The 23,562-nt window shown below is 42.0% G+C and overlaps 2 protein-coding genes across 2 annotated transcripts in view; one reads left to right on the forward strand and one right to left on the reverse strand.

Annotated features, from left to right (window-relative positions):
- The window catches only part of CCDC146 (coiled-coil domain containing 146), a 65,332-nt gene that overhangs the window by 20,427 nt on the left and 21,343 nt on the right, over positions 1 to 23,562 (reverse strand). The window contains exons 4-8 of the mRNA XM_053406702.1: positions 6,508 to 6,590; positions 5,500 to 5,709; positions 4,581 to 4,638; positions 2,322 to 2,498; positions 2,109 to 2,182 (exon numbers count right to left, since the gene is read on the reverse strand). Coding sequence (XP_053262677.1) covers positions 2,109 to 2,182; positions 2,322 to 2,498; positions 4,581 to 4,638; positions 5,500 to 5,709; positions 6,508 to 6,590 — 602 coding nt within the window. The remainder of the gene's footprint in view (positions 1 to 2,108; positions 2,183 to 2,321; positions 2,499 to 4,580; positions 4,639 to 5,499; positions 5,710 to 6,507; positions 6,591 to 23,562) is intronic.
- Positions 15,917 to 23,249, forward strand: FGL2 (fibrinogen like 2). Its single transcript, XM_053406710.1, has 2 exons — positions 15,917 to 16,647; positions 22,486 to 23,249. The coding sequence occupies exons 1-2, from the start codon at positions 16,035 to 16,037 to the stop codon at positions 23,190 to 23,192; spliced, it is 1,320 nt and encodes a 439-aa protein (XP_053262685.1). The 5' UTR covers positions 15,917 to 16,034; the 3' UTR covers positions 23,193 to 23,249.

The raw sequence follows: 23,562 nt of genomic DNA on the forward strand, positions 1-23,562 counted from the left end.
AACAGCCCTGTTTAGGGAAGTTTTTTAATGACTGATGTTTTAATGTATTTTTAATCTACTGTTGGAAGCCGCCCAGAGTGGCTGGGGAAACCCAGCCAGATGGGCAGGTTATAAGTAATAAGTAATAATAATAATAATAATAATAATTATTATTATTATTATTATTATTATTATTACAGCTACCCCCACAAAAAAAAAAGAGGTCCCAGGATAAACACTAGAGTACATTTCAGGATTGGCATTCCTGTTGTTTAGTCATTTAGTCGTGTCCAACTCTTCGTGACCCCATGGACCACAGCATGGTTGGCATTACATTACTCTTAACTCCCACTCTTGAAAATGGAAATAACCCTGTGTTTAGAGCCAGTGTAATCCATGCTCTAAGGGACGCGGGTGGCGCTGTGGGTAAAACCTCAGCGCCTAGGGCTTGCCGATCGCATGGTCAGCGGTTCGAATCCCCGCGGCAGGGTGAGCTCCCGTTGTTCGGTCCCAGCGCCTGCCCACCTAGCAGTTCGAAAGCACCCCTAAAGTGCAAGTAGATAAATAGGTACCGCTTTCTAGCGGGAAGGTAAACGGCATTTCCGTGTGCTGCTCTGGTTGCCGGTACGCCAGAGCAGCTTCGTCACGCTGGCCACGTGACCTGGAAGTGTCTGTGGACAGCGCTGGCCCCCGGCCTCTTAAGTGAGATGGGCGCACAACCCTAGAGTCGGACACGACTGGCCCGTACGGGCAGGGGTACCTTTACCTTTAATCCATGCTCTAACTGCATTGGCAGGGCAACTTCTTTAATTTTTACAAGCTCCGTTATAATTTTAGGGGCTAAGCAATAATATCTGAGTTAGAAAGATCCAAAAAGTCCCACTTCTGCAGCAACCTTTTGTTTTTGGGGGGTAACTTTTGCCTAATCATAACCACACTAAAATCACGGATGCCTGAATTGTTTTCTATGGGGCGATGAACACTTCGCCAGGGAAAGCTTTAAAATGAGCCTAGTTCAATCTGTAGAAAATGGGTGTGTCACTCTAGACTTCTCATTATCTGAGTGGTTAGATTTGTTTTCATAAATGTCAATCAATGTTGTGATATCATTCATTGGCTAAAAACGCTGAAAGGTGGGAGCAGGCTAGGTAAAGGGACCCCTGACCATTAGGTCCAGTCATGGCCGACTCTGGGGTTGCGGTGCTCATCTCGCTTTATTTAAAGTTGTTCACCATCTAACTGTAGAGTCACAACATAATAACAGCACCAGATAAAACAAGCCATGCCTTCAGAAAAAGAAAAAAGAAAAAGAAAAAAGAAACATTTTCCATAGCAGCAGGAGGCAGTAATGCAGCACAGCATCACTATATAGGTGCTTATAGTGAGCACCCATGTAATATGTTACATTATCAATTTGATGGAGATGAATATCTCTGCTATCACTAAAACAAGAGCTCCAGTTACAGATAGGTAGCCGTGTTGGTCTGCCGTAGTCAAAACAAAAAAAAAAATTTCCTTCCAGTAGCACCTTAAAGACCAACTAAGTTAGTTCTTGGTATTAGCTTTCGTGTGCATGCACACTTCCTCAGATACACAGATAAAACAGAAACACAGATATACAGATAAAACAAGAGCTTCAGTCTAGGGCAGGTATGAGGAACCTGTGGCCATCTAGAGATGGTTGGGTTATAATACCCATCAGACCAAACCACTGGCCATGCTGGCAGGGACTAATGGGAGTTAAGGCCCAACAACAGCTGAAGGGTCACATGTTCCCCATTGCCTATGATTTTGTCAGGATTGGATTATGAATGTTGTGGAAACCAGGAGAAGAGGACCCAGTTCAACAAACCAATGTGAAAGATGGGAAGAACCTACCGCTGTGTAACCACAGCATCACAAACCATGACGTCATACTTGTCACACCAGCAAATAGACCAACACAAAGATTTAGGATCAACGTTTAAGTGCCAGGTGACTTAAATTCAAGCAAACAGCAGCGGGCTTAATAGGACTGTCCACTGGGCTGCTAGCCTAGCAATATGGGCTCCTTTGGGAGGAAGGGTAGAAAGTCAATAAATATACATAATACTGGGCAAACAAAAAACATTAAGGAAAGAAACCCATACTGCATTCTGCGGTTTATTTTGTCCATATCCTTTCCGAGCTGAAGAGGAATGGCTTGAAGACGGACAAGGTCATCCTAGTGATAAAAATATAAACATTAGTCTACACAGGCTGAGGTTTTATGGAAAAGTACAGAACTAATATTCAAGTTGTATCAACTGGGAGCACACAGTGGTGCACAGCTACACAGACTAATGAATTTATTCTCAAATTACTTTTATTTCTTCTTGCTTCCGAAATAGTTCCTCGAGTTCTTTCTGATCCTTAGTAAGGCGCTTGTGTCTTAAAGAAAGATCATCTTTCAGTGCTCTGATTTCTTGCCGCCTGTGTGTAGTTTCTTTACGAAGCTCTTCACAGCTTTCCCTCAGAGCCTTCATCCTCTTATCGGCATCCTTTGAAAAGCGAAAATTAGTCACTTCATGTTTGGAAAGTGGAATGCACAAATTAGGAAAACATTAAAACATGGTTGTCAGGGAACTGCCATCGGAGCCAAGAGTGGAGGTAAGGCTCCCCAACGATGCAGGAGAAGGGACCAGCAGGGAGAGAGAGAACACTTCCTTTGGGGAAGGAAATCGGCGTGACACCAGGAAGAAAGGGGAGCAGGGAAGGACTTCGGAGAGATGGCTCCAAGACTCTTCCACAGAGACCAGCGGGGAGAGCCCAGGACCTCCGCTGGCCACGCCCACTCTGCGCAGAAGACTTCCGCGCAGGGAGGCTAGGCGGAGACTTGGCGTCAAAGAGCTTTTATGTTGGAAGAAGTTCAGGAAACGCCCACTGACGGATTCTGCCAGTGACTGAGACAGCCACGGAGAAAGGGCTGTCCAGCCAGGGAAAGGTTTAGCCAGACAACGTTGCCTAGAGCAGCAGCACCCTTTACACACAAGCAACCCCAATTCTCTTTACAATGGTTATTCTAGAATGCATGTTAAAATAGTATTTTAGGGGCATGCATGTTATTCGACCTGCAATATTACTGCCCACTTAGCTTCCTTATTACAAAATCTCTCAATTGTGTTGTAGATTTGTTTTGTGGCAGTCCCTCATTAGGGTCAGGAATAAAAAGGGAGGGGACTGCGCCTGTCTCCCAGAGTTCTTTACTCTCCTGCCTCCTTCCTGTCGCTCGTAACCCAACCCATTCAGTTCATCAGCAACCGCCTTAAATTGGATGGGATTAGGAGATCTCCACCTCTGGGTTTCTAGGGATATTTTGTAGGATTAGGGACAAATGGAGCAGGTCTCCCGAAGGCTAAGGCACAGGCAGTAGCAAAGAAGTCAGTCACTGCTGCTACTGTTAAGTGCTACCGTGTTTTTTGGGGGGAAGGGGACAAAACATTTGAAATGAAACTTGTCACAAACCATAACTTTGCTGGTATTTGGCTGGATTATTTGGAAGATCATATAAATGCTTTGCTCTTCTTGAAGCTTAGCTTAGTCGTTTTCTTTCACTTTCAAAATTGTTTGCCCTGGCGTACCTTGTTTCCTCACTGAAAAAGCCAAATGCAAATCAATAGAAGGAATGCAAGTTACCACAGGGCAGCTCCACATTTATATGTCTCCCAATAATGACATACTAAGCCATATCTTTGGGGACGCGGGTGGCGCTGTGGGTAAAAGCCTCAGCGCCTAGGGCTTGCCGATCGAAAGGTCGGCGGTTCAAATCCCCGCAGCGGGGTGCGCTCCCGTTGCTCGGTCCCAGCGCCTGCCAACCTAGCAGTTCGAAAGCACCTCCAGGTGCAAGTAGATAAATAGGGACCGCTTACTGGCGGGAAGGTAAACGGCATTTCCGTGTGCTGCGCTGGCTCGCCAGATGCGGCTTTGTCACGCTGGCCACGTGACCCGGAAGTGCCTCCGGACAGCGCTGGCCCCCGGCCTATAGAGATGGGCGCACAACCCTAGAGTCTGTCAAGACTGGCCCGTACGGGCAGGGGTACCTTTACCTTTAAGCCATATCTTGGCTTAGTTCAGTGTGACATGGCAGCAAAAAGGACCAGGGGATGTACAAAGTGGTATTAGCACCTCTCCAGAAGCCAACAAGCTTGTGTGGCTTGGCTCAGCATGCCTACAGCTCCCTGTAATCTACAAAGTGCAAAGAAAGTCCATACACCCTGGTTTCAAACCCTGGTTAACCTTGGTACACATCTAATGCTATACGTGGTTCAGAATTTTACATCTCGAAACAATAAGAAATGTCAAGGAAAGTGGTAAGCATATCTATCAAAACTATCCCAGACAAATATGGAAATGGAGATAGGATAAAGTGCCATATTTTACATGACGTATGAACTTAAAATACTTTTCTCCCTTAACTACTCACAAGATGGTGGCTCAAACCAAAAAGACTGAACAAAATATAGCCTAATTTACACAGCAAATGTTGGTGGTCATCTTTAAGGTGCCACATTATGCTTTGTTGTTTTTATCCAGCCAAATGGCACAGAACTAGGCGTCACAGGTAACATGAACATCTTACTTACAGTAGCTTTTGGCATTCTTTTATACTCCCTTTCGATGAGATTCTTGTCTTCTCGTAAGCTAGAGGAAAACAGCATAAAAGATCATTCAACTCATAATGTCAATAAGGTGATTTAAATATCAATTATTTGCAAGCACGTACCCTTGAAATGTTTCAATATACAGCCAAGGAAAACAAAAGGGGCCAAAATGAAAGGCTAAGTATTGGGTTTGTTAAAATAATTTAGTAATACTGAAGTGTCACAATTTTGGATTTACTCACTCATAATATTTGTATCTGCAACAACTAGCTTCCAACATTTTGTCTCCGGGATGGGGAACCTTCAATCAGTTGCTAGACTCCAACTCCCATCAGATGTCTCAGGGCAAAATTATACATTACACTTAATGTGCATGTCTCCCCCAGTTCTTTAATTAGCTGCAAATGTGGGGGGCAAATGTTATTGGGACTCTGGTGCATAGGGAAGGGAGTTACATCCCTTCCGCCCAAGTCATACTCCCACAAAAAAACCTGCTTCCTTCGTGGCTACAAGGCTTAGAAAAAAGTTTCCAGTAGCCCCCATGCAAACATTTTTCCTAAACCTCACAACCATTCAGGGGGTGGGTATGGAATTTATCCCAGTAACAATTGCCCTCCACACCTGTAATTAATTTAAGGAAAACATGAGACATCTCTGCATGCTACATACTAAGTGTAACATGTAGTTTAGACCTAACTTCAGCTGACTGCCTTATCTGATGCATCCACTTTTCATGTCCTCATCAGGAAGTTAAAGTCCAGTGGCTCCATGCAGCTCCACTCTCCCTGCCCTAGCCTACGCAAACCAAGGGTTCCCCATTCGTCAATCAACTGGATAAGTGACAGTCATTACTCCTTGGTACATAGTTCGTATTGCAGATAGCCACTCCAATATTATCTACCTGTTCAACTTGTACTGAATTTCATACTCCCTTTCCTGAATCGCATTGTATTCATTGACATATCTCAGGTACTGCTGTCTCAGTTTGGTGACCTCTGAAGAATATCCCTCTGGAAACTGATCAGTAGTTTCTAGTATCTGCTCTTGCTGTTCTATTTCGACTGTGAAACGTTTGGCATCCTGTAGCAGCTGAATCTCTGCTTCTTGTAAGCTGAAGCACAACAGCGATGTTGGGATAAAACACATATTTATGAAACAAACCTTCAACTACTATAATTGAAAGTTATTGCAAATCACAAATATTATTTCATATCTTTGGAGCACCATATATCTACGGTAAGTGACAAAGGCAAAGAAGTCAGATTAGATTATTGCTCTATTCATCTAAGAATGTAAGTTTTGAAAGTAGGGAAAGACAACCAATAGGGAAAAAGGAGGAACAGATTTCTTATTATTTACTGCATGGCCAACATTGGGAATCAAATGCTGAGATAAATCTTTGCTTTGTACTCTTTCTCCTGTGTATGCATTCAATAGAGTATTATTTCCATGCTTATAATATTAAAATTTTAATGAAATAATATCTGAAAGCAGGAAACTGTTGTCTGACTGTCTTTCAGAACCTTGAAACACTTAGCCTTGAGGTCAGTGATTCAACAAAACTAGTGCTTGGGTGAAAAAAATAATCTTCAATGCTGTTCAAATATTTACATAAATATATATGGAGCATTTCTGTAAGAATTTGACATTCATTGAGAACAGTTTAATAACCGGGCACAACCACCAAACACAGTGTTTCCTGGCTTTTCCAGAAGACCTAACTTTGGAATGATGCTAGAAATAGTGAACAAAAACACACTCTTTGTCCCCCCCCCCATTTTTAAATTTGAACAGTTTTTCTCAGTATATTTTATTTTACTTGCTGTGTTACAAACACATAATTAGCACAAATATTTAATCACTAGAAATAAGTACTCACATTACATACAGAAAGGTCTACAACGCCTACCTTACTAGGGTATCATGCAGAACAGTGTACTTTGCCTTCAGTTCAGCCATTCTGGTTCCAGGGATTTTTCCATCATAAAACAACTAAGAAATGTAAGAGTGACAATTATGAATTTACTTGAATAATTATTATGAAAACAATCAGGCAACACTTTTATCTAACGTGAAAACAAATTGAAACTTTTCACTGTATCTAGCAATACTCAGAAGTGATTACATGCCTGGGGTGATTTGTTTCACAACTTGTAGTATAAAGCTTCAGTATATAAAAAATTAGGTTCTCATTGCTGAGATCTCAATATTGAGCTAATCCTCTTGGAAGGAATTTTATATCATTTTCAACACTCAAGTACTATTAGCTACCATTTTAAAATACAAAATTCTTAAATTTCAATTCCAGCACAGTTTCCCCCAGTCATGGAAGCGTGTGAAAATTTGCTCTTCCATTTGTGAAATTTATTTCCAAGATATTCAAATGTATGTAATTTCTAGGATCCCCTCTGAATTTCTTTTTTAAAATTGATGTAATATTGGCTGCTTTTCTGTTTTCAAGTATGGTGGCTGATCTTAGGCACAAGTTACATATTTCTGATAGAAGATCAGCAATTTCGTATTGGAATTCTTTAAGATCTTCCAGGTCAATCTCATCCAGACATGGCAAGCTATCATTTTTCATTTTGTCAATAAGAACTTCAACTCATGCCACCACTATTTGTCTCTGTTCCTCATTCTTCCAGTGGAAAACCTTCCGCTTTCTAAAGGAAACCTTATTGACTCCAATAGCTGTTTAGATTCTCCTCATCCACCACATTTGCATCCTCATGACCCTGGTTTTACCCTTCCTGATCTGTGACATACATTCTAGAAGAGCTTCTAATATTGTGGTTTTAAACAACTTTTAAGCCTTTTGGAGAGATTTGACCTTCCTGACTTTTCCTTTCAACTTCCTTTTTAAGCAATTTCCTCATCTTTGGGAAGTTTCCTCTTTTGAAGTCAAATGTGATGGGGTTGGATTTTCTTGGCAATTGTCTATTTACATATATATTGAATCTGATAGCGTTGTGGTCACCATTCCAAATCAGTTAATAAACCTTTACATCTTGCACCAGTTCATTGGCACCACTTAAGTTCAGTGCCACTGCCCCTCTGGTCAGCTCCATGACAAACTGATCTAGGGTAACTGTTTAGGGTTTCTAGAAATTGTACTTCTTTGTTGTGACTGGGACACAGAATCATAGACTCACAGAACACAGATGTACCCAGTCTATGTGTGGGTAACTGAAGTCACCTACACCACGCCCTCTTTTTGGATGCCTCCTTGAATTCATTCTCAATCTAAGGGAACACTTCCTCCTTCCTTAGACTGAGGCCCTCTGTTGCCGTGGGAACAGGAGAGCTGTCACCCCGAGAGTGGGATGCAGTTATCACATCCACCAGCCAATCTCATCTCAACTTCTCTAGGTCAGCCACCTTGGCCTCAAAGGAATTAACTTGTTCCCTGAGAGGGAGGGTGTGTGTGTGTGTGTGTGTGTGTGTGGCATTCTATGCAATAAACTGGAAAGCCACACCACCCCAGATGGTTTTCTACATGAATAATTATTTTATTTCCTTCTTACCCAGCATAAACCAGCGCTGCTAACAAATAAACGTTGTTACAGGAAAGTTTAAACTGGCACCAGACCTTAGCTAGCAGTTTTAATAGAGGTTAACGGTTTGACAATTCTCATGCATTACCAGTCGAAGCAAGCACAAATAGGTACTATATCACTTTGATTTTTATTCAGATTTGCAGTAACTACTGTGCAAAATATACGTGGCTGCATAAAGGTACATGGCAAAGGTACAGGAACCATTAAAATGATGATCAATTCCTGTTTGAGTACGAAATGCAGAATGTGGCCTTTTGTCAGGAATGTATAGTTTTGCAATACAAAAGTTTTAAAACATGCATTGCAACACTACATACCAGGGACATAAGTCACCATCACAAGATACCCAAAGCTTGCAATGTGCCATTTTCCAAAATGTGTGCCATCTGACCAACTGTATTGGGGGACACACACACACACACACAATGAATCTGAGTCTGACTCACTTGTTTTCCTTTTTAAGAAAACTAGGCAAAAGTACCATTTCCTTTACACAGGTTCGAGTAGTAACACGATCTAAATGCCATGAAATTTGGGTGTTACAACATCCTGTGGCACTACTGATTCAGGGAACTATTCTGCACTGTGTGAACTGATTCGGGAACTGGAATTGCCTAGAAATGATGTTAAGGTTAAAACTAAGAAGATTGTAATACAGTTGCAAAAAGAGGATAACTTATCCTCTCCTTGACTTATCCTCTCGTTAGTTTTGACTCTCTTCCCTTCACAAATGTACTCAATCCCCAGGTTTTGTATTTAGCAATACGTATTGATACAATGTGTGTTTCACAAAATACACAACAAATTGCAGTTCTGACATTATCTTTGAAAGAATTACAAAATATGATTCAAACATGCCTCTCTGGATGACACCTTTGTATTTTTATTAATTAAAAAATAAGCTTTCATTGCATCAGCTTTCTCCACCACTCAATCTGCACACCTTCCAAAGTTTAACAAATGAAAAATAGGAAGACTCCTCTTGCCCTCCACCCTCATTCCTGCAAATTTCAGCCAAACTTTCCTTTCCTTTAACCTGCCGGATTTTTTCTCATTCTCTGTCCCCCACTTTCTTGTTGTCTCCATTCAGAGGCAATCCTTCAGGGAGCACAATGGAGGTCGGGGTAAAGGAATTTGTATCCAAGTGGTACAGCCAGTGGCGGACCTACATTTTCGCAACCAGCAACGAGACCTGGGTAACCACACTGCTTCAGCGAAGTTGTTCCACGACAGATCACCACACCTTTACAACATCTGTGCTACTGTTGGTATTGTTGAAATAGACAATAACAAAAAAATATCAAATTGACTCATGCAAATCAAATTGGGTCTCTTAGACCCAACATTTTAAAGCAATGTGAACTGAAGTTGCTTTTGGGGCCCCTCCAGGATTATGGACCCTGAAGCTTAAGCTTCATAGGTTTCATGGTAGATCTGCCCCGGAGTATAGCAAGAATCATGATGGGCACCTTTTGAACTCCACTTCTGACTGCAAAATGTATTGGGCTGACACTTTCTCCAGTAAAATAAAAAGTAAAAAATCAGTGATCAAGGATCAAGGATAAGCAAAGAGAGCTAGCCAACAGAAAAGCATCTAATTATCACTTAGTACTGAGGCCTATATATATATTTACATTGAGGGACGCGGGTGGCGCTGTGGGTTAAACCACAGAGCCTAGGACTTGCCGATCAGAAGGTCTGCGGTTTGAATCCCCGCGATGGGGTGAGCTACTGTTGCTCGGTCCCAGCTCCTGCCCACCTAGCAGTTTGAAAGCACGAAGTGCAAGTAGATAAATAGGTACCGCTCCAGTGGGAAGGTAAACGGCGTTTCTGTGCGTTGCTCTGGTTCACCAGAAGCGGCTTAGTCATGCTGGCCACATGACCCGGAAGCTGTACGCCGGCTCCCTCGGCCAGTAAAGCGAGATGAGCGCCGCAACCCCAGAGTCGGTCACGACTGGACCTAATGGTCAGGGGTCCCTTTACCTTTACCTTTTATTGAGGCCTTGGAGATAAAATGTAGTTGGCAGTGAGCAGGAAATAGCCATTGCACTTGAAAACACATTTTATTGCAGTACTTTGCTTGCCTCAGTGAAAAAATATAATTACATAAGTAACAATAACAGCCTTTGACATCACCATATGGTAAGATAAGGAAGAATAAGATATTTATATGAAACTTCCACAGACATTACAATGTCTAGGTCTCTGGGCTTCCACCTTTGAATCCAATTCTATGCTTGTTAACCCTGCAGTAAAAACCCTCAGTAAAAACATGATGACTTACTTCTGAGTAAATATGCATGGGATTACACGGCCAGTTAGCATATGTGTGTTAATTTTGCAAATGGAAAAGGGACATGTTGATTCCTTGTTAAGATATAACAAGAATTCCAAAACCTCTATTGTACTAAATGTCAGACACTATTTTTTTTGATTCAGCAATAGAGTTATGACAATAAAAATACAGGATGCAGGTAAGGTCCTGGTAACAGTGGCGGCACAAGAACAAAATTTCTGGGGGAAACAGAAGAGGCAAAGTGTATTTCCAGGTGGGTGAGAGAGAAAAATAACAGCAAATATTAAGGACAAGAGTTCAGAAATGGGGGGTGAGTGAGGGACAAGCTCCTTGTTTGAGGGGGTGCTTGCCCTCCCTGACCCTCCCTCTGGTGCCAGCTATGGGTGATAAAGTTCTACTGATCACATGTTTTGGTGTTACATTGTTCATTGTGTCTAACACTATATTGTTCTTAATAAACATCAGATAATTCAGTAATAGAGTTTTTAAGCCTCTGAGAGGTGTCAGCAGACCAAACAAATATTGAACTAAGGGGAAAAAAAGCCAACCCTGGAATATTTTTCCAAGATAATAAATTAAGTATTCCGATCCCTGTCCCCAGTTCATGAGAAAACAATTCAATGTAGTCCCTTCCGTAGTTTTCAGGTCAGAATTTAATTTTAACATTTTCTTTTTATGGTTGAATAGGCAATAAATCCAGGGATCTAAGATTGAAATCTGTTTCTGTCCTTCCAATAGGAAAGTGTATCTAAGGAAACTTGAAGGAAGAAGTTCTTTAACCAAAGATTGCAGGAAGAACTTAGGAGACAGGGAACTTCTGTTCTAAATGGTCATTCAGAGAGGCCAATAATTTTTTCCACTGTCAAAAGATCAGGAGACAGTATCCTCTTTGTGATCACCACATTCTACAGTAAGATTCGGCAGCAATCACCATTTTTGAAGAATCGGTTGGTCTGAGGTAGGAATGATTCGTATCTTTACATTGCAGGAGGGGTCTCCTAGAGACCTGGTGAAATGAAGAGGCATGCAGGGTACATAGACAAGCAACAGCGTAACATTTCCACAATATTTCCTGAAATGTTGCTTCACAGGGGGAAGTGAATGACCTCCACAATGATGGAGGGGGAGGAAATATTGTTCATTGTGAGAAGCTCTCAAAAGGCTTCTTCTAAGGTTGATAGTTTTAGCAGGGAAAGATTAAAGACCTGCGTAATGGATTCATTCCACAAGTCATATGCCCAGAGAATATCCTTTGGAGCGACAGAATTGTAGAGTTGGAAGGGAGGGAAGGATCATCTAGTCCAGGCTTCCTCAACCTCGGCCCTCCAGATGTTTTGAGACTACAATTCCCATCATCCTTGACCACTGGTCCTGCTAGCTAGGGATCATGGGAGTTGTAGGCCAAAAACATCTGTTTAACAAAAACATCTGTTTAACAAATGAAAAATAGGAAGACTCCTCTTGCCCTCCACCCTCATTCCTGCAAATTTCAGCCAAACTTTCCTTTCCTTTAACCTGCCGGATTTTTTCTCATTCTCTGTCCCCCACTTTCTTGTTGTCTCCATTCAGAGGCAATCCTTCAGGGAGCACAATGGAGGTCGGGGTAAAGGATGAAGGCAGGAATTTGTATCCAAGTGGTACAGCCAGTGGCGGACCTACATTTTCGCAACCAGCAACGAGACCTGGGTAACCACACTGCTTCAGCGAAGTTGTTCCACGACAGATCACCACACCTTTACAACATCTGTGCTACTGTTGGTATTGTTGAAATCGACAATAACAAAAAAATATCAAATTGACTCATGCAAATCAAATTGGGTCTCTTAGACCCAACATTTTAAAGCAATGTGAACTAAAGTTGCTGTTGGGGCCCCTCCAGGATTATGGACCCTGAAGCTTAAGCTTCATAGGTTTCATGGTAGATCTGCCCCGGAGTATAGCAAGAATCATGATGGGCACCTTTTGAACTCCACTTCTGACTGCAAAATGTATTGGGCTGACACTTTCTCCAGTAAAATAAAAAGTAAAAAATCAGTGATCAAGGATCAAGGAGAGGCAAAGAGAGCTAGCCAAAAGAAAAGCATCTAATTATCACTTAGTACTGAGGCCTATATATATATTTATATTGAGGGACGCGGGTGGCGCTGTGGGTTAAACCACAGAGCCTAGGACTTGCCGATCAGAAGGTCCGCGGTTTGAATCCCCGCGATGGGGTGAGCTACTGTTGCTCGGTCCCAGCTCCTGCCCACCTAGCAGTTTGAAAGCACGAAGTGCAAGTAGATAAATAGGTACCGCTCCAGTGGGAAGGTAAACGGTGTTTCCGTGCGTTGCTCTGGTTCGCCAGAAGCGGCTTAGTCATGCTGGCCACATGACCCGGAAGCTGTACGCCGGCTCCCTTGGCCAGTAAAGCGAGATGAGCGCCGCAACCCCAGAGTCGGTCACGACTGGACCTAATGGTCAGGGGTCCCTTTACCTTTACCTTTTATTGAGGCCTTGGAGATAAAATGTAGTTGGCAGTGAGCAGGAAATAGCCATTGCACTTGAAAACACATTTTATTGCAGTACTTTGCTTGCCTCAGTGAAAAAATATAATTACATAAGTAACAATAACAGCCTTTGACATCACCATATGGTAAGATAAGGAAGAATAAGATATTTATATGAAACTTCCACAGACATTACAATGTCTAGGTCTCTGGGCTTCCACCTTTGACTCCAATTCTATGCTTGTTAACCCTGCAGTAAAAACCCTCAGTAAAAACATGATGACTTACTTCTGAGTAAATATGCATGGGATTTCACGGCCAGTTAGCATATGTGTGTTAATTTTGCAAATGGAAAAGGGACATGTTGATTCCTTGTTAAGATATAACAAGAATTCCAAAACCTCTATTGTACTAAATGTCAGACACTATTTTTTTTGATTCAGCAATAGAGTTATGACAATAAAAATACAGGATGCAGGTAAGGTCCTGGTAACAGTGGCGGCACAAGAACAAAATTTCTGGGGGAAACAGAAGAGGCAAAGTGTATTTCCAGGTGGGTGAGAGAGAAAAATAACAGCAAATATTAAGGACAAGAGTTCAGAAATGGGGGGTGAGTGAGGGACAAGCTCCTTGTTTGAGGGGGTGCTTGCCCTCCCTGACCCTCCCTCTGGTGCCAGCTATGGGTGATAAAGTTCTACTGATCACATGTTTTGGTGTTACATTGTTCATTGTGTCTAACACTATATTGTTCTTAATAAACATCAGATAATTCAGTAATAGAGTTTTTAAGCCTCTGAGAGGTGTCAGCAGACCAAACAAATATTGAACTAAGAAAAAAAAAAGCCAACCCTGGAATATTTTTCCAAGATAATAAATTAAGTATTCCGATCCCTGTCCCCAGTTCATGAGAAAACAATTCAATGTAGTCCCTTCCGTAGTTTTCAGGTCAGAATTTAATTTTAACATTTTCTTTTTATGGTTGAATAGGCAATAAATCCAGGGATCAAGATTGAAATCTGTTTCTGTCCTTCCAATAGGAAAGTGTATCTAAGGAAACTTGAAGGAAGAAGTTCTTTAACCAAAGATTGCAGGAAGAACTTAGGAGACAGGGAACTTCTGTTCTAGATGGTCATTCAGAGAGGCCAATAATTTTTTCCACTGTCAAAAGATCAGGAGACAGTATCCTCTTTGTGAACAGCACATTCTACAGTAAGATTCGGCAGCAATCACCATTTTTGAAGAATCGCTTGGTCTGAGGTAGGAACGATTTGTATCTTTACATTGCAGGAGGGGCCTCCTAGAGACCTGGTGAAATGAGAATTCCTGTTTCCCTTGCCCAGAAAGAGGCATGCAGGGTACATAGACAAGCAACAGCGTAACGTTTCCACAATATTTCCTGAAATGTTGCTTCACAGGGGGAAGTGAATGACCTCCACAATGATGGAGGGGGAGGAAATATTGTTCATTGTGAGAAGCTCTCAAAAGGCTTCTTCTAATGTTGATAGTTTTAGCAGGGAAAGATTAAAGACCTGCGTAATGGATTCATTCCACAAGTCATATGCCCATAGAATATCCTTTGGAGCGACAGAATTGTAGAGTTGGAAGGGAGCCCAAGGATCATCTAGTCCAGGCTTCCTCAACCTCGGCCCTCCAGACGTTTTGAGACTACAATTCCCATCATCCCTGACCACTGGTCCTGCTAGCTAGGGATCATGGGAGTTGTAGGCCAAAAACATCTGGAGGGCCGAGGCTGAGGAAGCCTGATCTAGTCCAACCCCTGCCATGCAGGAATATGCAGCTGTCCCATATGGGGATCGAACCTGCAACCTTGGCGTTATCAGCACCACATGCTAACCAACTGAGCTACCCATATGTGTAACTAGTCAAATGCTTCATATTTTGTATGCATACAAAATGGGTCAGTGATACAAAGATTCTATACCTATAATGTGTGAAGTGATCCTGTGGTTGCAACCCTGAACATGCTTACTTGAAAATAGGTTCAACTCAAATAAAAAACATTTACTTCAAGTCAGTCTTATCTGATATAGATTTTGGGGGAGGGGCGCACAGGGGTGGTGTCACTCTGTATGTCAAAAATGGCATGTAGCAGTCTTTCCTAGCCTACTCTCATCAGCCCAAGCAAGCATGGCCAATTCTCAGGGAAGTAGTCCAAAATATATGGGGGGCATCATCAGTTTGTGGAAAGTTGGCACAGCCTCAAACACAGACACCTCTGCAGAATCACTGTGGGTGTCAATACCAGACTCCCAAAATAATTCGGTACAGAGGACATACCAGTTTCCCCCTGATCAAAATATGGTAGTTTTGAGAATGCTCAAAGAAGACTTTCTACATCATTTTATTTGCTAGAAAACCTTTGCACATTTCTCCCAGAATTCACTGCAGAGGATTCCTCGGACTGTTCCAGAGTGCAGCCTTGCTTCATGCGGAGTGTTTGGTCAGGCTTCTTGTTGCCTCACATGAATGCATCACAGAATACACCAAACATTCATACATAGCTTTGCATGACAGGAGACTGACAGTGGAAAAGCTGCCATTACAAATTTTCTTGCAGAAGAACTTATGCTGAGTTTCCAAGAAACCCTAAGGTTGTCCACTAAGCACACCCTGAGACTGTTGGCTGAAGTCTACCCTAATACTGTTTATATGCTAACAATGAACACATACAATTTCATTGCTAGTTGGGGTTTTTTTTTAAATGAAAAGCATACCAAACACTAGCATGTTAAAAAACATACATTTGTTTTTGAAATGTTGTATTTGTTGTGTTGTGTATATATTTATTATTCTAAAATGAATACCTGGGTATAAGTATCTCTGTGTTTGATTATGCAGACAGGTGCCGGAGATAACATTTTGTAATGTGCAAGTCTGGGTAAATTCCCCATAGCTACCTACTTTACTCTTCTATTAATATCACTGCAGCTTGCTGTGATGCAATCAACTCCCACCCTTTTCCGAGAACAGTGCAGGCAGCCTCTCTGATAAGTCAGAGGCAGCAGTTAGCTGCTCTTTATAAAAGTCCCTGAAACTTTGCACACTTCCTCACTGGGCTAGCAGCTCCTCAGAAAAGATGAAGCTCGTTTACAGGATTTTGCTCCAGACAGCTCTGCTGCTATTTACAAATGGCCCTGCAGCGACAGATGATAGCACAGACAGCGCCAGAGAAGAAGAACTGATTGGTGCTTGTCCAATAAAGCTCAAAAGCAGCGGGGAATGTGATGGAGAGGAATGCCCGTATCGGATAACCTTGCCTCCAATGACCATCCAGCTGCCCAAGCAGTTTCGGCTGATTGAGAGAACGCTCAAAGAAGTGCAGAACCTGAAGGAAGTTGTAAACAAGATGAAGAAGTCCTGTGAAGACTGCAAGCTGCAGGCAGATGAGAATCTAGAAAAAGACAGCAATGAATTCCTGCCACCTGGCACAGACGCGCCAGTCGACAACAGCAAAATACAAGATAACAGAGTAAAAGAATTGCAGAACAAGGTTTCCAGGCTGTCAGCCAGCCTGAAGAATGCAAAGAACCAAATCCATTCTTTGCAGAATCAGCTGGAGCACATGAACCTCATAAACATGAACAACGTGGAAAGCTATGTGGACAGCAAAGTAGCCAATTTGACATTTGCTGTGAACAATCTCGATAATAAATGCTCTTCAAACTGCCCAGCCACGCAACCACAACCAGGTAGGTCAGCTTTTACTATTTTACTAAAAGTATCAGAACAGCATTTCCTTACATACATCTATTAACTTTTTGCCACCTACCAAAAAAGTAAAATACTAGGCGTTACTTGATTCATATTACTTTACAATTAGGGCATATCTGGATATTAGGGGGAAAATAATAGATAAAAGTAGGATTCAATGTGTTAGGATTCAAAAGTAGGATTCAATAATGTTGTATTGTGTTTTTAATATTTGGTTGGGAGCTGCCCAGAGTGGCTGGGGAAACCCAGCCAAATGGGTGGGGTATAAATAAATTATTATTATTATTATTATTATTATTATTATTATTATTATTATTATTTAGTGAAACACAATAAAATACAGTGGTACCTCGGGTTACATATGCTTCAGGTTACATATGCTTCAGGTTACAGACTCCGCTAACCCAGAAATAGTGCTTCAGGTTAAGAACAGTTTCATGTTAAGAACGGACCTCTGGAACAAATTAAGTACTTAACCCGAGGTACCACTGTATAACCATCTCGTTGGGCCAAGAAGACTTTTAGCTTAGCTGTGAGGGAAGTAATTGAAACGGATGAGAATCTAGCACCTCAGAACTTCACAATGGGTTTTTCTTTTCCTGCTAAAAGGATTTTGAACACCCCCCCACACACACTTTATTTTTGTCAGCGTTTGACACAGCAGTTAGTTACAGGCAAACTCTTACGTTCCTTTACTGAGCACAAGAATAAAGCTTATGAGAAGAAGAGTGTGCCTCTCAACTTTCCACGGATGTAGCAGGTGGGGGATGCACATCAGAAACCACACTGCAATGTGCATCGGCATTTCAGTGGGTTGGCTGGCTGCATCCTTTGAGGTGCAGGGGGATGTGTGTCCCTATTTGTAGCTACCAGTTGTTATGCACAACTATTTTGCCAGTGGACAGACCTGGATTCAGGCCAGAATCTTTAAGGATTTGGCCCTGTTAAAGTACAGAAAAATCAGGCTGTTAAAGGGCATTTTCCAATGTTACACGTGGGTAGCTGTCCAAACTCAGAGAAGCTTGCACTGGTGAAATAAGGACGCCCTTTTACTTTTATCACTTCTGTTCAGGTAGAAAGAATGAAAGAAATTGATTTCTCATACAGGACCAACGAAGTAATGGTTATATTGAGATTTTTTAAAATGAATTCCATTTATCCGGGAGTGTGGACATCTGGACAATGTTTTGTCTGCATTTTGCTACTGCTGTGTGCTCAGTTTTCTTCATACCACTTCCTATTGGAAGCAACAATTGTTTTATATTGGTGTGACTTAAAGCTTACAGTTACATAAATTTTAAAAACAAAAACGAAGAAACTCAAAAATCTTCCTTTGAATATTATTTTGAATTACACTTCAAAATGTTAATAAATAACTTGCCATATTACATACATTTGGGAACACAGAGGAAGGTGTAGTCTTACAGATGGATGACACGAATGATTATGTTTTACAGCTGCACATGTGTAAATCTGAGCAACACTGATATATCCCAAATGAACAGCATGTGATATACTTAGAGTGGAATCTTGGCAATGTTACATGAAATAAACAATGTTACATGAAATATCATTTTGACTATTACTTTTCCCAACCCATCTATTTTTAGTGGTTGCACTTAAAAGAACATTATCCTGTTACAATAACAAGAAATAATTTTGTAATTCATAGTTCTTGCTAGAAAACAGTGCTTGGAATCAGTTCTTTAAAAAAAAAAAGTTCTCTGAAGTCATTCAGCATTCTCTGAACTGCACTTAAAAGTACTTCCCATAATTGCTGAGTGAACTGAATGCGAATTAAGTTCATTGTGAAGTAGAATTTCGAATGATGCCTACTTCACCTTCAAGTTCATTCTGGTACGTGACTCCTTTGGGCCTTGAAGCTTAATGGTTATATTTTGGGAGGAAATAAATCAAAACTATTCACATTCCACAGTGTGTGTTTTGATGTTTCCTTAGCCTTCTTAAGCATATTTATCTCTCAGCACAACGGTCTGTAACATTCTGAATGTTGAAAAAAAGAATGCTGAAGCTCATTTGGATAAATGTGAGCAGTGAGTGGAACATATATAATCTCTCTTCCTGAATGTTGTTGTTTAGTCGTGTCCGATTCTTCGTGACCCCATGGACCAGAGCACGCCAGGCACTTCTGTCTTCCACTGCCTCCCACAGTTTGGTCAAACTCATGCTGGTAGCTTCGAGAACACTGTCCAACCATCTCATCCTCTGTCGTCCCCTTCTCCTTGTGCCCTCCATCTTTCCCAACATCAGGGTCTTTTCCAGGGAGTCTTCTCATGAGGTGGCCAAAGTATTGGAGCCTCAGCTTCACGATCTGTCCTTCCAGTGAGCACTCAGGGCTGATTTCCTTCAGAATGGAGAGGTTTGATCTTCTTGCAGTCCATGGGACTCTCAAGAGTCTCCTCCAGCACCATAATTCAAAAGCATCAATTCTTCGGCGATCAGCCTTCTTTATGGTCCAGCTTTCACTTCCATACATCACTACTGGGAAACTCTTCCTGAATAGGCTATTTTAAATCTCTATCCCTGAATAGGCTTGCAGCAGTAAGGGGAAGCAGCCTGCCTGATCTCTGCCTCTTGGCTCCCCACCCCTCCAGCCTCCACTTCTCCCTCTGATTCTGGACTGCTCTCTGCCACCACCTCTTTCCGCTCACTAAACCTTGTTATCCCTACAGCTTTTGACACCTCCTCCTCCCAGTCCTTTCCCTCTTCTCCCTATGACCACTCGTCACCATCCCATCACTACTCCCCAGGCTCTGAGCCTTCTTCCCTTGGGGGTTCCCCAGCTGGTGCCTTCCACCACTCCTCTGCATCCAGCCAGTCCGTGACAACGGACAACGTGTCGTAGTCTGGGATTGCTTGAGCAGGACCAAAAGCAATATGGATTGCCAGAGAAGCAACAATAAATAATGATGGATTGTATCCAACAAGTCATCCCATTAGTGCAAGGACTTCCTCTCCCAGTCCTGTTTCTGCAGAACCCCGTTAACAGGTTGGGTGGGAGGTGTGGGGAACAGACAGAGAGAAGAGAGGGAGAGGAAGTATTGTGGTATAGGCAAAAGTCCTTGCACTAATGGGACAACTGTGTTAGATACAACACAGTGTTCCCCAGTGGGTGATCCATACGCACTACTGAATCTGTTATGACTTCTCCTAGCATCCACATTAGGTGGAGCTGGATCATGAGTGTATGTGAAAGTACATAAAAATTCACTGCATTCTAAAACAGTTGTACCTTGGTTGTCAAACGCCTTGGTACTCATATGTTTTGGCTCCCAAATAATCGAAACCCAGAAGTGAGTGTTCTGATTTTCTAACTTTTTTTGGAAGCCGAACGTCTGATGTGGCTTCCACTATTGTTTCTGACGTGCCTGTGCAATCGGAAGCCAATCGGAAACCGCGCCTTGGTTTCCAAATGTTCCGGAAGTCAAATGGACTTCCGGAACGCATTCTGTTCGAAAACCAAGGTATGACTGTATTCAGCATAATTAAAACAATTTCTAGACTAATTGTCTCTGAAAAGTAATCAAACAGCATATGTATTGCTGGCTGCACTTCTCTAAAGCAACAACAGTATAAATGAATCAGAGTAAAGGGTAAAGGTAAAGGGACCCTTGACCATTAGGTCCAGTCGTGGCCAACTCTGGGGTTGCCGCGCTCATCTCGCTTTATTGGCCAAGGGAGCCAGTGTATAGCTTCCGGGTCATGTGGCCAGCATGACTAAGCCGCTTCTGGCAAACCAGAGCAATGCACGGATATGCCGTTTACCTTCCCGCCGTAGCGGTACCTATTTATCTACTTGCACTTTGATGTGCTTTCTGCAGAGTATGTTGCATCTATTAGATGTATTAGAATGATAGTTTACACATATTCATATGGGGATGGGTACAATGAGCAGACCTACTGGGAGCATCTATGCACCTCTGAAAGTAAACTTGAGTCCTCTTCCTTTATGAAAGACTGCATCACTGCCCAAAAATCAATACTGATGCCTAATTATGAAAACTTCAAACTCTCTCAATAGCTTCACTCTGCTGCCCTCCAACAAATTTGGGTGACAAATATTTCCCCTCCCAAAATAATTTATAATAAGAATCAACATAACTCAGAAAACTTATTTCCGCATTCCAAATGATATTAATTGAATGCTGCTACGTCAATAATTTAATGGAAAAAAATGTAAGAGCATTTCATTTGTAAAGTTTGTTAGGCTTCTATTATAACTGGCTTGGGAAATAAAATGGGCCATAATCTTCAGGAAACACCTGGAAGAAATACTTTATATCATAAAGTGTTGCATTCCTGCTTAGTATACTATCCAAAGTCATTTCCACTCTAAAATCCAGAGGTTACATAATAACACGTTTACAGGAAACCACCGTCATGCTCTTAAACGACACCTTTCTGAGTGTCAGTGTCAATTGTACACGATAGCCTGCAAATAGCTAGGAAAAAACAACAGGTGACACCAGGACTTTAGGCCAATCTTGTAAGAAATAAAACTATCCTGCTCTCCATAAGTGGTTAATGCAAAAGTTAACAAATGTCAAGTGGGGACTTGGCATTTGACCCTAGGTCAAATTGTCAACTGTCTCAAGATAATTGTTATGCAAAAATTATGTGGATAGTTCTATTGCACACTGAGGAGTGCAACATAAAACATTCGGTGAAGAAAAAATGAGAGTTCTCACACAAAGCAATTAAATAATATAAAAGCTATGCCTCTGATGGTCCTCTAAGTTAGTTCATTAAATAGAACCAGTAATGGAGGTTTCTTTGTCTAGAGGCCCCCTATTGCTTCCCCCTCCCCTTTGACCTGAACAGGCTTCTGGCCCCACAAGGATCAGTTGTGTATATGATATGAAATGATAGCTCATGTGGGGAACAAGCAAACAAAAATCCAAGCAAGTTGTGGGCAACAGCAGAAGACACAACATACCCGTGTCGAGAAATTACTATTCCCAGTCTTCCCCGTGCCCAAATAAGGAGAGGCTGAGGCAGCAATTTACCTCAGTAGAAAGTCTTCTATAAGAAATAGAATTGGAATTGCAAAAGTTATCAAGTGTCATCAAATCCAGCTCTAACCACATATTAAATTTAAATTAGTGCCAGCAGATGCTTCCCCTGTTTTCTTCTAGGCTCATTTCCTACATTACTGATGATGATATTATTATTATTATTATTATTATTATTATTGCAATGACTTGCAGAAGCACAGAAAAAAGCTGTTCTCTGATATCATTGAGCTATGTGCATCATTTATTCTACATCCATAAAGGTAAAGGTAAAGGTACCCCTGCCCGTACGGGCCAGTCGTGTCCGACTCTGGGGTTGTGCGCTCATCTCACTTAAGAGGCCGGGAGCCAGCGCTGTCTGCAGACCTTTCCGGGTCACGTGGCCAGCGTGACGAAGCTGCTCTGGCCAGCCAGCACCAGCGCAGCACACGGAAACGCCGTTTACCTTCCCGCTATAACGCGGTACCTATTTATCTACTTGCACTTGGGGGTGCTTTCGAACTGCTTGGTGGGCAGGAGCTGGGACCGAAAGACGGGAGCTCACCCCACCACGGGGATTCGAACTGCCAACCATATGATTGGCAAGTCCTAGGCACTGAGGTTTTACCCACAGCGCCACCCGCATCCCTCACATTCTACATCCATACACACTGCAAAAATGGAAAGGTGACTAAAAGTGTATATTCCATTATGGATTCAGATTGCTTTCTATTATGCTATACAAGTTTAAAATGGGTTGTAAATAACGCGGCTAACTTCCCTCAACCCCCTTTCTCTGTCCAGTTATACAGATTCTGCAAGGAGACTGTTCCAATTATTACGCAGCAGGCAAACTGCGTAATGGACTCTACAGAATTACTCCTGATCCAAAGCATGACAGCTTTGATGTTTACTGTGAGATGGAATCTATGGGAGGCGGCTGGACAGTGTTCCAAATGCGTCAGGATGGCAGCACCAGCTTCAACAGAACATGGAAAGAATACAAGCATGGCTTTGGAAACCGGAGTAGAGAATTCTGGCTAGGGAATGACAAAATTCACCTTCTGACCAAAAGCAAGGAGATGCAGCTCAGGATCGAACTTGAGGATTTCAACGGAGTCAAAGAATATGCAAAATACGAACAATTTTATGTGACCAATGAATTTCTCAAATACCGCTTAAGTATTGGCAGCTACAGTGGTACAGCGGGGAACGCCCTGCAATTCTCCAAACATTACAACCATGACCAAAGGTTCTTCACTACCCCAGATAGAGACAACGACAGGTATCCATCAGGAAACTGTGGAGCGTACTATAGCTCTGGGTGGTGGTTTGACGCATGCTTGGCGGCTAATCTCAATGGCATATATTATCACAAAAAATACAAAGGTGTTCGCAATGGGATTTTCTGGGGCACCTGGCCTACAGCTTCGGATAATAGTCTAAATGGTTACAGACAACCTTTCAAAAAGGTCAGAATGATGATGAGACCCAAAGTCTTTGTGCCATGAATTAGTCACTTCTCAATATTGACACTTTTCTCCAGTATCTGAGTGCAATTTTAAAAACAACTGCTATGTCTCATGTTTAAATATTTTTTCCTTGAGAAAACATCTCTTCCAAAGGCACCCTAATGTATATCTGCTGATAAATTCTAAATGTACAGGGCACAATTCAATTTTTTGGTAGCAAATAATGTGTCAGCCTCATCCATTAACTTATGTTAGGTCAGAAGCTGGGTGTCAGCTTATTTTGCCAAATTGACTTCAAAGGCATTCCACTATTGCAGTATCAAAAAAACAATGCCTCGGCCACCCACAGGCCAAAACCAGATTTGTAGAGTTGGAGAGCAACAGTTTCAGACCCTTAATGTACTGCTTC

This window comes from Podarcis raffonei, chromosome 10 (genome assembly GCF_027172205.1).
Source record: "Podarcis raffonei isolate rPodRaf1 chromosome 10, rPodRaf1.pri, whole genome shotgun sequence".
NCBI classification, from domain to species: Eukaryota; Metazoa; Chordata; class Lepidosauria; order Squamata; family Lacertidae; genus Podarcis; species Podarcis raffonei.